General features: G+C 42.3%; 1 protein-coding gene across 2 annotated transcripts in view; it reads left to right on the top strand.

Moving 5' to 3' along the window:
- NTRK3 (neurotrophic receptor tyrosine kinase 3) overlaps positions 1-14,373 on the top strand; it is a 373,138-nt gene extending 358,765 nt beyond the window's left edge. For both annotated transcript variants that reach the window (XM_058542401.1, XM_058542404.1), the window contains 2 exons: positions 4,329-4,487; positions 7,569-14,373. In XM_058542401.1, coding sequence (XP_058398384.1) covers positions 4,329-4,487; positions 7,569-7,754 — 345 coding nt within the window. In that variant the 3' untranslated portion in view covers positions 7,755-14,373. The remainder of the gene's footprint in view (positions 1-4,328; positions 4,488-7,568) is intronic.
- The last annotated feature ends 1,589 nt before the right edge of the window (positions 14,374-15,962 follow it).

Below are 15,962 nucleotides of genomic sequence, written 5' to 3'. Positions count from 1 at the left end.
GAGCAAAATATCCCTTGCTGTTCTATTTCAAGTGTATCTTAGTTTTTATCAAGTATTTACTCCTCTAGATTAATTTTGGTATCATCTTGTCAATTTTCATACATCATTCTTTTGGGGTTTTCATTTAGATTGTGTTAAATTTTTAGATGAATTTGAGGGGACAATGAGAGATTTATGATATTGAATCTTCCTATCCAAAGAAAAGACATATCTTTTTATGTGTTCAGATGTTCTTTCCTTTCAACACCTTTCTTTAAATAGACCTGGTAAATTTTCTGCTAAAGTTTATATCTAGGAATTTGAAACATTTTTGTTGCTTTTGTACAGACAATCTTATTTTCCATTGAATTTTGAAGTTGTTGCTACTGGTGTATAAGAATAGTTTGATTTTTCTATGTTCATTTTATGTCTGGATAACTTACTAAATCATATAATGGTTCTAATTCCTTTTTAGTTAATTGTCTTCAATAGTCATATCATATGCAGATAATACCAGTTTTGACTCTTCCTTTTTGGTATTTCTACTTTGTTTTCTATTCTTGCTTTATTGCATTGGCTAGGACCACCTGAACAGTATTGCATAAAATCAGTGACAGAAGATACATTGTATGTTTCTAATGTTTTATTAATAATTATGATATTTAGTGTAAAGGAAGTTACCTTCTATTACTAATGAATTAAGGCTTTTAATCAGGAAAATGTGTTGGAAATTTTTGGCATCTTTTGAAAGGTTGTTTTTTCTTCTTTTATCTCTTAATTTAGTAAATTAAACAGATACCTTAAGGCTGAGGCATTCTTACATTTCTAGTATAAACAGTATTGAGTTATAATATGGAATTCTTATAATATATTTCTGATAATTTTTTATTCAGATTTGGAGACTATATTCATAACAGATAGTTTTATACCTATAGAGGTAAAATTTCTATGTCTTTATTCATATATTTAAGGCTATGTGCTAAATTTGATTGATTTTGTCATCAGGGACATCCAAGCCACAGAGAGTGGCTTGGGAAAATTTTTATCTTTTTTTTCTTTTGTAAAAGTATAAATAGGATAGAAAACTTTAGTAGAACTCACTCATAAAACCATCTGAACCTTTTTTAAACTATATTAAATTTTGTGTATTTTTATGTATGTAAAAAAATGTATTTTTTTTACTACAATTGTAATTGCTTTTGTGTTCAAGCTTTCTACTTTTCTTTTTTTTATTAATATTTTCTAGTAAACAAATCACGGGCATCTGTATTTTCAAATTTATTGTTGCAATGTTCTTAACATCTTACGTTGTCTCCTCTATGTCTCTTATTAACCTTGCCAAAGGTTTGTATTACTTTTAAAAAAACTAGCAGTTGATTGTGCAGCTATAATCTGTTTTTTTCCCCTTTTGGTTGTTTGTTTTGCTTTGCCCTTTTTTATACCAATTCCTCATTTTGTCTTTATTATTTATTTTCTATTGCTTTCTATAAACTTGTCTTGTAAGTCTTTACTAATTTTCTTTTGGTTGAATCCTTATTTAATTTAATTATATTTTTAACTATTGTAAAAATAAATCCTTAAATGGTATAGTATGTTTCCCAATCATTAGTTTAGCTATATTCCATAGGTTTCAATGAGTAGGACTTTAATTATTATAACAAATAGTTTTAAATTTTATTTTCAATTATTTTCTTTAATGAATAGGTTTTTTCAATTGTGCAAAGAAAACCTTTTCAAAAAATTTTCCTTTTTGGTGTTAATTCCTATCTTATTTGGTACAGAAAATGTTTCTTATTTTTACTTTATGTTTACTTGTTTTTTTCTCTTGGAATTTCATATTTCCTTGAGGTATAATATGTGATTCGTTTTTATAAATATTTCTTAGATAATTGAAAATAATATACAACTTTTTAAGGAGGTTGAAAGACATATATAACACTTAAATCTATCAATTAACTCATTGTTTGTATTTTTAAAATGTGTCTTCATTTATGTTGTCTTCTTGATCTGTCAATTTGTGAAAGAAGTGTTTTAATTTTCCATTATACTTATAGATTTGTCAGTTCCCTTTTCTTTATAACCTGCTTTACTCTTTATACATTATTGTTGCTATGTTAATTGGGGCATAAAAGTTCATAATTATCATAATGGTGAATTTTGCCATCTTCAAATATAGTATAAACCACTTTATCTCCATTTCGTTTTTGGCATTCTGATATTTTTTCATATGTATATTCAATTGTGAATACATTCTGTATTCTATAGTCAATATATATTTTGTATTATTTATTATTATATTATATTATAATGTATATTGAATATTTACATATTATATATTCATTTTTTCTTTTATTATTTATTGTATTTTTGCATTCTTTCATTTTCAATATTTTCTGATGTTTTCGTTTAGATATGTCTTTTCTAAATAACATGCATCTTGATTTTTTAACATAAATTTTTCTCTTATTTAAGAGGTAGTGTAACCCATTTGCACTTATTGTCTATCGTGATATTACTTAAATGTTTTTTTCATTTTTATGCTTTCTATTTATCATTATCCCACTCCTCCTTTCCCTAGTCTTTTTGGTATTGGTTAGAAATTTTTGGTTCTATTTTCCTAAAACTGGTTTGGAAACTATATGTGCTATTTCTATTCTGGAAGCTACTTTAAAATTTTAGCAAGCACATTTAAATTTAAACTGTTATAATCAACAATTGATGACTTTAATCTCCCTTTCCCTTTCTACTAGAAGACAAAGCCTTTGTCATGTTTTTGATTATTTCTCTGCCAACTCTTCTATGCACTTATGGTTGAAATTATCTGCAAATTTCATTCTTGATAAGTATTGTTAAAAGTATCAGGGGTAGTACTATTAACATTATTAACATTTTTATTTACTTTATGTCTCTATTTTACAGGAAGGCTTTATTAGTCACTGTATTACATTTTGCTACCAAATTAACAACCATTATTTAGATATAAATTGCATTTTTGTAGCTTATTTGCTCTGCACTGTTTATTATGTTCCATGTCATTGTATATTTTAGATTCTTTTTCTGTTTTTCATGAGTACGATCTCAATTAATTCCTGCTTCTTTATTTTCTGAAAGACTGAGTGGTAAACTTTCTGAGTCTTTGCTTGTCTAAAAGAAACATCTTCATTTGTCTTTACACTTGATACAAAGCTATCTTGATTATAAAATCCCAGGTTTAAGACAACTTTTGCAAATCCTTATTATCATTTATCTTCTAAAATATTTCAAGTGGATAAGGCAAACATAACTTCCCTTTTTGGACACAAGATTGCCCATCTCCCAAGAAGTCATTCTTTCCTAAGTATTCATCATTATTCCTCCAACTGGCCCACCATAGAAATGAGAATTTCTGATTAATAGTTCATCAGGACATTTATAGAGAACTCCTTTTATTAATGGTAAGCAGTTTTCTAATAACAAATTGCATGTATTAGCCAAAAGTTCCCGTTTCTGATGCTCTGTTTACTAAAGATGCAGTTAGTACCTGAGTCTAAAACATGCTGTGAATTTTCTTTCACTTATGCCAATACCACTAACCTGCTGAGCAGTGAGGATTTCCCTAATGTTTTCTCGGGAAAGGGTGCCCTAAATGTCAGTCTCTTCCTCTTGTCCTTGACTGTCAGCTCTGTAGACCCACAGATGGGTCTCCTTAGGCTATTTTAAAAGACTCTCTTACTTACTGGCCTTTGAGATCTTACTAAGAACTGTCATGAATTCTCTTTTAGTGCCCCTGATTTCTTAGTAGCATGTAGTCTTCCACAGGTTTGGAACTTCACTGTCCCCTTCACTTGAAACACTGAGTCCTAGGTTGTGGTGAGAATTTCAGGATTGTTAGGTAGAAGCTCAAGTCATAGTTCTACAAACTAGATGCATGTGGACCATATTGTGCTTTAACCACCTTGGCCAAGGAGTCTACCCTGATGTCTGCAAATATGCTGATACTGGATGGCTTCCCTCAGTGATTCCTCTGACTTCCCTCTGGACCTCCTCTCAAGGTTAGATTTACTGTAGTACAGGATTCTGAAACCTTCTCTCTCCCTTTACATCATCTTGTGATCTTTCTTTACATTCCGTACCAAGGAACCTACCTTCCCTTAGGTGTTATCTCTAATGGCTACTCTAGCTGCCTCCAGCATTGAGGATCTTGGATGTCAGTGTCTCCACTGGCCCTTTGACACAAGTTGCTTCAAGTTGTGGCTGTCTTAGAATAAGATGCATCGAGAATGGCATCTGCATATGAAGAGTGCAGACAGGCGTGACTGATTCTGGCCGTCTGGTCACTCTACATGTGCCTATATCTTGACCCCTTCTAGGTGGGAGGACACACCATGCTCCCCATCCGTTGGATGCCCCCTGAAAGCATCATGTACCGGAAGTTCACTACGGAGAGTGACGTGTGGAGCTTCGGGGTGATCCTTTGGGAGATCTTCACCTATGGAAAGCAGCCATGGTTCCAGCTGTCAAACACAGAGGTACAGAGGGGGACAGATTGGAACCTCAATTTAGGGGAAGGCTGATAAGAGACATCACGGGCCAGGACTTAGACGTAGTATACAAAAGACTAGGTAGGGTTTGGAGCCAGGAAGATAAATGTAGGCATGAGCAGGAGGCTCCGGAGAGCTTCTTAGTAGGAAAATAATTATAGCTGTAGGAAATGTGGTATAATTGTAAAAAGAGCGTGAAATCAAATGTCTAAATTGAGACGCCAGTCACGGTTCTGTTTGTTCTGCTACACTTAAAAATTGCAAATGTTTCCCTAATACAGAAAATGAAAACAAAGAACAACGCTGAGTTTTTCAATTGTGCCATCTTGTGGAAACACCTACTACTTGGTATGCCCAAATAATCTGGATCCTCAGATGTTTTAGGCATGCTAGGTCCAGGGATGTGCACAATAGCGAATTGGGAAGGCAAATTTCGTGTTATTGGTAGAGCTGTGTGTGGACTTTCGGGAATGAAATGGATCATAATAGTAAACATAATAATAAACACGTTATATAGTTTTATAATTTTGATTTACAATAGTAATAAAAACATTAGTAATCAAATTTTAACAACAGCTAACACTTAGTGCCAGGCACTTTTCTAAGCACTTTAGCTATATTAACTCAGTACTTTTCACACAAACACCTGTCGAGATTCAGAGCAAAGGAAAGGGAACTGCTTGGGGTTCTAGAGTAGACTGGCCAGGGTCTCAGAGGCGAGAGCTTCTGCAGCACGGAGTAAGCTTGGCCACGGTCACAGGACTCCTGCCTGCAAAGCCAGTCAAGATGGTTCTCAGTTATGTCTGGACTAAATTCATGTTGCCCCGGGGAATTCAGTACAGTTTGTAGACAGCAAGAGGCTCGATGTCCCAACCCAGCAGACCTATAAAAGATTGCAATTATTTTTATGGTCTTCTGTTTTCTGGGAAAATGTGAACACTAGGACCTTTTAATATTGCAATCTTATCTGAATATTCAAGAAAGTGTCTTTCTTCTTGGAAACTATGTTCATCTTTGTTTTCTTATGCCCTCACCACTTAATTAAGTGAATTTCAAAGACTGAAAAGAAGGTTTCTTTAAATCTGTAATATCTCATCATTCACAAGCTGAATGTGTCCTGACCACAATTCCCAAAGTAGGACAAAACATTTTAACGATCTTTTTAAAAAAATGAAAGAGTATCTAACAGAACCCATTTGTTATGGTGTTTAAAAAAATAGTTGTTGTCTTCCTTGGGGGCGAGATTGGTGGTAAACACAAACACACACATGTGCGGGCACACACATGCATGTGTACACACACCCACACACATGCGTGCACACAGAGGCACCCTGAGCACAGCCTCCACGTGGTTTGGTGGCCCCAGTCAAGTGGGGCTCTGCACTGATGGTGCTATTGGTTTCAGTAGAATATCTGTCCTGGATCCCCAAGCTGGTTCCTAGTAGCCAACAAGGTGTTTATAGTCATTTCTAACACTGCTTGGTGGGGCATTGGCCTTGAAGGCAGGCTTCCTGCCCCCAGCCACCTCTCCCACTCCACCCACCACAGCAGCCAAGTGCTGGCAGTCCCTGATAATGGATTTCTTTATGGAAATGACCACCTGGATAGCCCCACGTTGGAGGAGACGCTGCTGAGTGCTTTTGATCTTTGCATTAGCAGCTGCTACTGCAGTTTCAACTAGATCCCTTTTCATGGAGGTGAGGGTAATGGAGGGTGGAGATGGGGCTCTAATAAGAATCGGGAATATGAGCAGCTGGACACCTATCAGGCTGGCAAAGAAATGAGGCTGTTGGGCCATCACAGACTCTAGGGCGAAAGAGACCAGGAAGGTGCTGACACAGTGATGGTTTGACAAGCCATTGCAGGGTCAGAGTCACCTGAGACAACACTCCAGACAAGGTGCTGTTGGGGCAGCATAGGGAGATAAAAGGAGAAAAGACACTTCTCTTGCCCAACTAAGTACAGACTAATGGGGGCAAGGAGGGGAAATAACGTTTTTTCAGGTACCCAACTCAAGATGATTCTGGGTATTTTTATCATCGCAACCTATCTTCAAATGAGGACTCTGTAGTTCAAGGTAAGTCAGTCACCCAAGGTTACACAGTAGTGAGTTAGGGAGAAATTAAAACCAACCTGTGAAAATTCACATATTCAGTGTCAGCAAAGAAGTGCCTTTGAGGAATTGGAAATGAACCACAAATTAAGGCGTGGTCCTAATGCGGCCAGCTGGGGCTGGTCCAGCCGTATGTTATTTGTTTTCTTCCTACTCCTCCTTATGGCCTTGCCTTCGGTATTTTGGGCCATACAGTCCCCTCTCTTGGCCTCCTTTGGTCCTTACAATAGTCTCAGGAGGTAGTTAAGACAGACATTTGATTCCCATCTTATAGATAAGGATACTGAGATCCTATGAGGTTAACTGAATCACAGTGGCCACCCAGCTGGGCAGTGGTGAAACAAGTGGTTGGTCCTAGTGTTAAGGACCATGACAGAAATGGAATACTGGGTTTAGTGCAAAGAGCAGAGGGGATGGGCCTCACTGAGAAGGGAACCTATGTAGTGGCTTAGCGGTAAGCATGGTGATGTGCACAGAGGCTGTGACTGAGAGGGGAGCTTGCCAGGATGTGAGAGCTAAGGTGAGATAGGCATGGAGGGACCAGATGGTGCAGAGCTCCTGCAAGGGGGTTTCAAAGTCATGCAGCCTCATGAGAGCGGGAGAGGCAGGTCAGACACCAATCCCCACTGCCGAGTGGAAAATGAATGCTGCTCAGTCATCCAGATGAGATTCAGGACTAGAGAGGAAGAGTAAAGGAAAAGGAAGAGTGTGTGTGAAGTTGATGAAGACCTGGCCCAAGAAGTGGAGTGCAAAGGGCAGCAGTGGGCACAACCAGCCAGTAGCCCATGCATAGGTCAGATGAGAAACTTGGTGCTTTCTCCAGCCTTCAGCCTGTGCTTGTGGGTACCCCAGCTCCGCATTGAAGCTTATCAGTGAAGTTCTTGCCTTCTGCTGTCTCTGTGCCACAGGGACCAGGCTGAGCTTTGGTTATAACTTCCTGCTTCTCATTTTTTCAGGTCATCGAGTGCATCACCCAAGGTCGTGTTTTGGAGCGGCCCCGAGTCTGCCCCAAAGAGGTGTATGATGTCATGCTGGGGTGCTGGCAGAGGGAACCACAGCAGCGGCTGAACATCAAGGAGATCTACAAAATCCTCCATGCTTTGGGGAAAGCCACCCCCATCTACCTGGACATCCTCGGCTAGTGGTGGCCGGTGGTCTCGAATTCATACTCTATTGCCTCCTCTCTCTCGGCCTCACATCCCTCCTTTTCCACCTCACTACTCCTTTTTTCCATCCTTGACTGAAGCAAACATCTTTATATAAACTCAAGTGCCTGCTACACATACAACACTGAAAAAAAAAGAAAGAAAAAACCCTGGAAGGCAGTTTGGCATATATATATATATATATATATATATATATATATATATATTTATATATCTAACTATCTATCTATCTATATCTACAGAGAGATACCTTCTTCTCTAATACAGAGAGAAGCTGCTGATACAGAAACCATAAGACTGTAACAACTCAGAAAATCTTAAATATTATTACGAATGCAAATGAAAATTCCCGTTGACTTAAGCTGTGGCCCGTGCTTCTTTAGCTCCGGCTTTTCAGAGCAGAAGAACTTGACGATTCAGAAAGACAATCTTCGTGCTGGGACGGGAGGAGCTAGGGTGGAGTGCAAATCACCAGTGCACAGGTGATCACCTGGGCAGATGTGTTACCCCTAAGCTCTGCACAGGTGCATGGGCAGAGCACATAGACTGCACTCAGCAAGGAGATATCACTGGCCCAGGGGCCTCTGGAACGTCTCATGTCTCCCCTGACCGTTGCCCCCATGCCTTCCCCCTTTCCTCCACTTCAAGACAAGGTTCTCATTTATCCATTCTAGAAAGTAGAGTCCTGATGCTTTTGGGAGTCAATGATGGTGCCTACAGGTAAACACAGAACAACAACAACAGCACCACCACCATGATGACAGTGGCCTGCATCCAGCTCGGGTGTAAACCACGCTCAAGTTCCTTCCTAAATTTGAAAGACATGTGTCATCTATCCTCTGAACTTCAAGAACTGGACTTTCTGGACTTAACCACAGAAGGAAAAGCTGAAATCCAAACCCTATCAGGGCACTGCCTCCTGTCTTTCCATCACTGGGGAGACTCCTTGGCCCCACCTCCCACATTCAGCCCTTTGGGGAGTTTTAGGGGGTAGGGAACGCATCCTCCCTGTTGTCTACGAACATGGACACAGCAGGATCCCAACAGCAGGAGACTTAGTTCCTTGTATGTCATTATAAGGTATGCCCCTCGAGGTCCTCTGTTTCTCATCCTGCCTCCCTAGGTCCTAGCCCCCACTCCCTGGGCCTCTACCAAGTCCCAGGTAACCCCACTGCTGGGGAGGGAGCCAGGTCTAGCAAGAGGCTGGGCAATGCTTATTTCAGGGAGCCAGGCAGTGGAGTGGGCAGGAGCCAGCAGGGGAGAATCTATTTGGCACCTGCACCCAGCCCCTTGGCATTCTCCTCACGTTTCTAGCCCCTGGAAGGATTGATGCATCTGCCTTTGAGCTACTGTGAAAATGCAGGGGCTGAGAAATCGCTTTTGTGGGCTGGGGGCAGGGGGAGGGGCCGAGGCTTCTCTGGGAGATGTCCGATGCATGGCCGCTGCTGCAGGCTTGGCATCTTAATGAGGACTGAGCCCCGACCAGGGAGAGAGAATGAAGCATCTGGGCTGAGTCCAGCTCCCTCTGCCCCAGCACCCGGGGAATCACTGCCTTCCCGGCTGCTGCTGTCAAGGACTGCAACAGGAGCAGATCTCTGGGCCTCTCTGATACATGACAGTGAAATGCTCGTGGAAGCCAACAGCCTGGCCCCACAGAGCCCTCCTGCTGGGGAGGAGAGGACGTGCCCCTCCCAGGCCACCAGCCCCTCTACTGTACTCCAAGCACAGAGCGATCTAATGGGCTGGCCTTTGCCCAACTGGAGCCTCCTGGGGGCCTCTGGCCTGTACCATGCCCTGCCAGCTTAAGGGACTGTCGGCAGCCTGGACGTCCTGGTCAGCCGCAGTGTGGGCATCCCTATGTGGGGTTCAGGACTGAATTCTATGTTTGTGGTTTCTCTTCTTTTTTTAGACCAACAAATGTTTTTATTCAAATAGAAAAGAGCTGTGCTCGGACTATAGGCCACGGTTGGGATTCATGGATCAGTGAGGCTGCTCAGTTGGACTGGGAGGGGAGGAAGGTGAGCTGGGGTTTGGTGTGGAGTTCTCTCTGTGCTGTGCTTCCAGCCCTGAGGACTTTCGAGGAGAGCTCTTTGGATTGACCACCTCAAAGGAATCCTTTGCTATCCTATGGCAATTACCCCTCTTGTCTTTCCACCTGGAGGCCCTTGGTCTATTCTGGGGCTGTTAGTGCTGGATGGAGTTATGCAGCCTGGTTTTGAGTGGGGTAAATAAGGGAAAGATGTTCATGGAGGGAGCGATCGGGAGGGCCTGAGGGAAAAGTGTTTTCCGGTGAGATGTGAGGCTCAAAGGCTCCTGTTGCTGCCACATCATCCCCCAAACAGACACAATGTGGCTCCCACTGATGGTCTGGGAAGAAGCAGCGGGACAATGGAAAGGGATTAGAGGCTGGTGGGCAACCAGGTATGAGGAACGTGCTAGGGTTTCAACTCAGGGCACTGAGTCATCACGGCCTAATGGAAGAAAGCAATTCCTTGGAACAAGAAGCACGGAAGGAGACCAGAGTTGTCAGATTGCCCTTGTCTTAGTCCCGCAGGCCTCTGTGTTGGCCTGGGATTCATGGCTTCCTTGTGTTCATTGTGAGCAGCTGCCTGTCTTAAGAGTAGAAGAAAAAGAGCAAGGGGGAGTAGAGAAGGTTGACCTGCTTTCTCACTGCCCTCGCTGGACTCTCTGTGTAGAGTCTGCATGTTGATTTATCAACCTCGGCAGGTAAAAAAGTATAAAGATTTTTGGAGAGTAAAGGAGGCAGAGAATGGGGCTGTGGAAATTGAATGGGTACTCTAGGGCTCTGGAGAGGGGGCTGAGTTTATTATTTCTCCTGTTCTGGGGCAGGACCAATAAGACTCACTTAACTGTGTCTCAGTTTCCCCATCTGCAAAATGCGGGCTGTACTTGCTAGTCTCTGGTCCCTTCTAGCTCTGAAATTCTTAGATTCTAACAGCATTGACTTGCTGTGTCATTTTTCTCAGTCCACTCTGGAATGCCCTTCAGCCCTCCACAGGCCTTGCACAAGTTGGGAAAAGCTGCCTCTGAGGGCTTGTAGGCCTGGGCATGGGTCGGTTTCAGTGAGACACTTCTCTCCTTCTTTGCGGCTATGCCACAACAATTCAGAGGCTGAAGTGTCTGAGGCTACTTTAGGCCCTGAGGGAGTACTTGGTCTCCTTCTCCTTTCAAGCCTTCCTACACACCTGAGAAGCACTGGCAAAGGTTTATTTATTTATTTATTTTCAAAGAACCTAATGTGATAAATGACTCTTGAAATGACATCCCATTAGCCAATATGGCCACTCCAGTTCACCCCACTCTCATTCCTCCATACCAAAATCTGCATTTTAAAAGACCAGGACAGAGCGGCTGTGAGAGTGTAGCTTGATGTGAGCTCCATCATGACTGTTGATGGCTGCTCCAGGTCATCCAGGCTGATCTCCCTGCCATGCCATCCTCACCTGGTCCCTTCCTGGACTGAGTGAGAGTGACTTGCTGCTGTTGGATGCCCACCTTGGAGTAGGGTGCCGTGGACAAGGGTCCTCCCAGTTCTTCTTTGCCTTGGATATGAACCAAGTGCTGCCCTCTAACTATGTCCCTGACCTCTGAGTGGATCTTAAGAGTCACTAAGCCTCCTCTTGTTAACAGACAAAGGACTTGGTGCTTCCTCCACTCAGCAGATCATGCACAAATCATCCTTGGAGAGATGCTTCCCACTGGAGGCAAAGGATCTTTGGTCCTTCTGGGTTCAGGATGAACATTACCATTCTTCTCTCATGATGCTTACTTTGCGGAATACACTAGTGCAAGTATTTTTGGTGCTAAATACTACAGAAACCAACACCAACAGAAGAGCTGACAGCCAATTTCTGGGGCTGCATGAGACTCAACTCAGAAGCAAAAGTGAGTTAGTCATGCTGGGAGAGTACAGGATACATGGGAAGTTAGGTGGACGTGTGAGGTGGTGGAAAGACTATCGGAATTCCTGGCTTAGCTCTTAGTTACCCAGGTTACCTTGGCTAGGTCTGCTAATCTTTCAGATGGTCAGATTTCTCATCTGAGACATTTAAGAGGTTGGAATAGATATCCTGGGGGTCCCTTTCAGTTAAAAAAAATCTATGTTCTGTTCCCACCTGTATTTTTGTTGTTGTTGCTGTTTGTTTGTTTGTTTGTTTTTAAACTTGCTTGTAAGAAATAAGAGAGAAAATGAAAGGTAGGTAAGGAAGGGGAGGGGGAAAAGTTACCAATGGCAAGAAATTGATTATAGAAGGCAAATAGGAACGGCTCAGTGACTGTTAGATTTGAGGGGTATTGGTGGGAAGAGCCAGGCTGATAAGCCAAGGGCCGCATTTTTGTGCTCTTCAAGGGAGGATGCCACCTGGCCCCTGGGCTGACTTCCACCGGGCAGTCCTCCTAACTAGCCATGTACTCCATTCAATACCAACATACCCAAGTTGGCAGAAATTATTCCAAGATACAGAGACAGGCCTGCCCACTTGTCATGCAGGCCACTGGCAATCTAAACGTTGGTCAAAAATCGAGATTTTTCCCATTAGCTGCTATTTTAAGGAGGTAGGATGTTGGAAAGAAGGCACCATTTTAAGTTTCAGACGATTCACCAAAGTCCTTTTCTGTTCAGGAACGACTAATGGCTTCCTTGCTGTCCTTTTCCAAACCAAACAGCAGCAGTATTATCTTGACTCAAGGTACAGTTGCTGCAACTTGAGATTGCAGCCTTGAGATTTGGGAGTCTTCCCTGTGCTTTGCTCAGAGTCTGAAGCAAAGAAAGATCTATAGATGTTTGTTGAATGAACCCATGTTCCGGCCGTCCAGAGAGCTGCCCTCCACTGTCCCTGGGATGTCTATTGTCAGCTTTGGTTGGGAGCCAACCTGCTAGAATACCGAAAGGCGTTTGCCTTAGAGCAAAAAATGGCACCTTTTTGGTCCCTGGAGCACCAACTTCTTCTTTGATACCAAATAAATTTTTTTGGCCAACCCTTAATAGGTTTTAAAAGAAAATTCCAAGTTTTTGTATCATTATTAAAATATCAATATAGACTTCAGAAAATATTTCAAGATTGCTTAACATCACTAGAGTGCCATCCTGGGGAAAGCATAGCCTGTAGACATTGTATGCTTATATCTGTATATTTAATTGGAAGGGCTTTAGTGAAGGTCCGCTTGGAGTCAGCACATTGATTTCATAATGCTTCATCTCTTTGAGCCTTAGATTTCTCAGGGGTAAGAAATCCAGAGATGGACTGGCCTAAGAGACATTCACAAAGGTACTGAGGGGAAATCCGTCATCTTGTAAAGTTTGATCGTTTGGTGCTCCCTGAATTAAATTATGCTGATGACAACATTCTGAGCATCTGAAAATCACTCTTCCTGGTTGTTTGATAGATTACCACATGGGAGCCTTTTCTACCACATTCCATTTGGGGTTTGGTATTGAGTACACCAGCACTGAAGTTAAACCCACCACCTAGGAGGAATGCGACAGAGAGAATGTGAGATGTTGATAATTGCTCACTGTTCCTGAAAGGCATTGCTGACTGTGGTGGATGTGGTAACTATTTGTGTCACTGCATTGTGTATTGGGACTTTTGCCAGGACCATAGGCTGTTCCACCCTAAGGACTTGAATCTTGGCTTCTGATAGAGTCTGTTTCCCTGGTGCATTCTCCCAGGCATAGTTCTGTTGACGGCCTAAAATACTTCTATGCTCTGCAACAAGTGATGTTTCCGGCCCAAGTCTCAGTGGGCCAACATAGACACTTTTCTATTTCCCAAGGTATCCCTGGGGACTGGGGGACCGCCTCAAAGTACTTGAAATTCTTGATCAAAGTAATAAAATTTGGATTCCCCTTCCTCTTTAGCTAACTAAGTTCCAAATTTAAAACAAAGCTTGGTTTGACATGTGCAGTAGGGACAATGTCCTAAACCAGCGTGCTGGGTTATCTCCCATCATAGAGAGGCAGGGCATTACAGCTACCTGGCATTAATTAATTTTTCCTAATCACCAAGGTAAACATTGCTTTGTGTGCAGTACCATGACCCAAGCTTGTAGCTTGCAAGAGATACTTACGGCCAAGAATACTAGACGTTTCTAACAGAAGGTGTGTCAAGATAATGTAGATGAGGAAAGGCCTATTGGATGTCTGCTTCTGGGAAGTGCCTTGGCACTCAGGTCTTGCTTTTCAGTTTAACATCTTATGAGAGGAGGGGATTTCTCCTCACTTTGGACGATGATAAATTTAGACATCCTTCCTGAATGTGCAAAGGTAGACTGAGAACCCAGGTGTCCACTGTATACTTGGACACTGTTTTAGCTGCACCATCCCTAAAGCCCAATGAGAAACGTGAGTGCTCAAGTCTAAGCCTGGTAGTTCGTCCTTCATTTGAGAAGAGTGTATGGGGATCACACACACACACAAAAGAAGTTTGTAATATGTTAACTGGTAGGACATATTCAAATGACTAGCTTCCTTAAATGTTTTGCTTTTTCTTGGAGAAGCGTCCACATTCCACCTCCATTTAACAGCTACCTGACACTTAGCTCACGCCTCCGAGCCCACCTTTGGAGTGAATAAATAAACCTGGTCCAGGTGATTTGATTTTTGCTTTCCGTAGTAGAGAAGTAAATCTCAGTAAGCAGATTTTCTTCCATTTTTGTTCTTTTTTCTTTTTCTTTTGGCTCCTGTCCTCCTGCTTCCATGGCACTGACAATCCGGCTCCTCAAACTCAGTGCAAGTCTTAACACAAGATGAATCCCAGGACCACAAACAGTGTGGACTTCAAACAGTGAGAAAATTGGCGCTGAATGATTCAGCACACAAAGCAGAAAACTTTCATTTCCTACAGACAGGGTGGAATTGACTGTTCTATTAAGACTTCTGAAGGAGCCCTGCCCTGGAGTAAGTTCAGTGCTGTCAGACAACGCTGACATCTAGATTAACCTGTGCAGTGAGGTTTACTGCAGAGCTCGTTGAGGTGTGTGTGGCGTGTCTCTGCAAATCCTGTCAGGAACCCTCAGTGCCCTACCCTCAGCAACCCCCCTCCCTTCCCCACCCACTGCTCTCTCTGTCCATGAACTTTTAGTCTCCAGGAGTGGAGGAGCCGCGGCTGGAATCTGACCCCGGGAGCCGGAGTTTTGACCTCTCTCTGACCATGGTGCTGAGCCAGGCTTTCTGCTCAGAGGGCCAGTGGTTGTCATCGTATTGGTTTTCCCCTGAGGGCACTGTAAATCAAGGCATGAAAGCCATTCTGCTGATGACAAACAGTTTCCCAGTGTATCTTGCCACTGCGCAAAGTGAAATGGTTTATAAAGAATTAGTGTGCCCTGTGCCAATGAGTCCTGCTCTGGGCTCCCCAGTCCTCCAGCACTTCCAGGTCCAGATGAAACAGGTCGTGACTGCAGCCAGGTGGCCACAGGTGGCTGTGGGTCTGATAGTCAAAGGGCTTGCCCTATGTCTGTGCAGGTGTTTTCTATGGTCCTTACAAGAGAGGCAGCCCCAGCTCCTTTTTGTCCTGCTTGGGACAAAGGATATAGCTGTCACCCAAGCCCCAGCTTGCCAGCTGTCGCTTTACGGGGTGATGGGGTCCAGAATGACCCGAACCCTTTCTAACTCACTATGTGGTGCCACATGGAGGCGCAACGGCCAGTGAAACCTCAAAGTTAAAATCACAAATTCTCTGTGAACTAAGGCTATTAATTCCTCAAAAGTCTTGAGAAAGGCCCTTTACCTCAGACGCAGCCACTTTCAGCCTCTGCAGATCTGCTCCACAGCATCACGGCTGTTTTTGGAAACTCCCCTCAGGATTTTATAATACTTTGCCCTAAAGTTCGGAGAACAAATTTCTCTGGGGTTTTACTTATTCCGATTCTCTTTGAAATTGTTTTTCCTACTTTGCTTTTTGTCTTTAATATGAGTAACAAGAATCTCCTTGTATATTCTTAGATATTTCTTTAGGAGAAATGAAAGTTTCCAGCCAAGGACATAGTGTTTATTGACTGGGAAAATAGATTTCTGGGCCAAGTAATGTCACAACCATACAGAAGCAAACCTGATGACTTCATTTAAAAGCAGTTATCAGTGTTGTATTTTGTTCTAGATGCTCAGGCTCACATAGTGCAGACTGCATTCATCTTTTTTATTACTTATATTATGATACTTGTTCA

Source organism: Diceros bicornis, chromosome 5 (assembly GCF_020826845.1).
Source record: "Diceros bicornis minor isolate mBicDic1 chromosome 5, mDicBic1.mat.cur, whole genome shotgun sequence".
Taxonomy (NCBI): Eukaryota; Metazoa; Chordata; class Mammalia; order Perissodactyla; family Rhinocerotidae; genus Diceros; species Diceros bicornis.
This window is presented reverse-complemented; position numbering and strand designations above follow the sequence as displayed.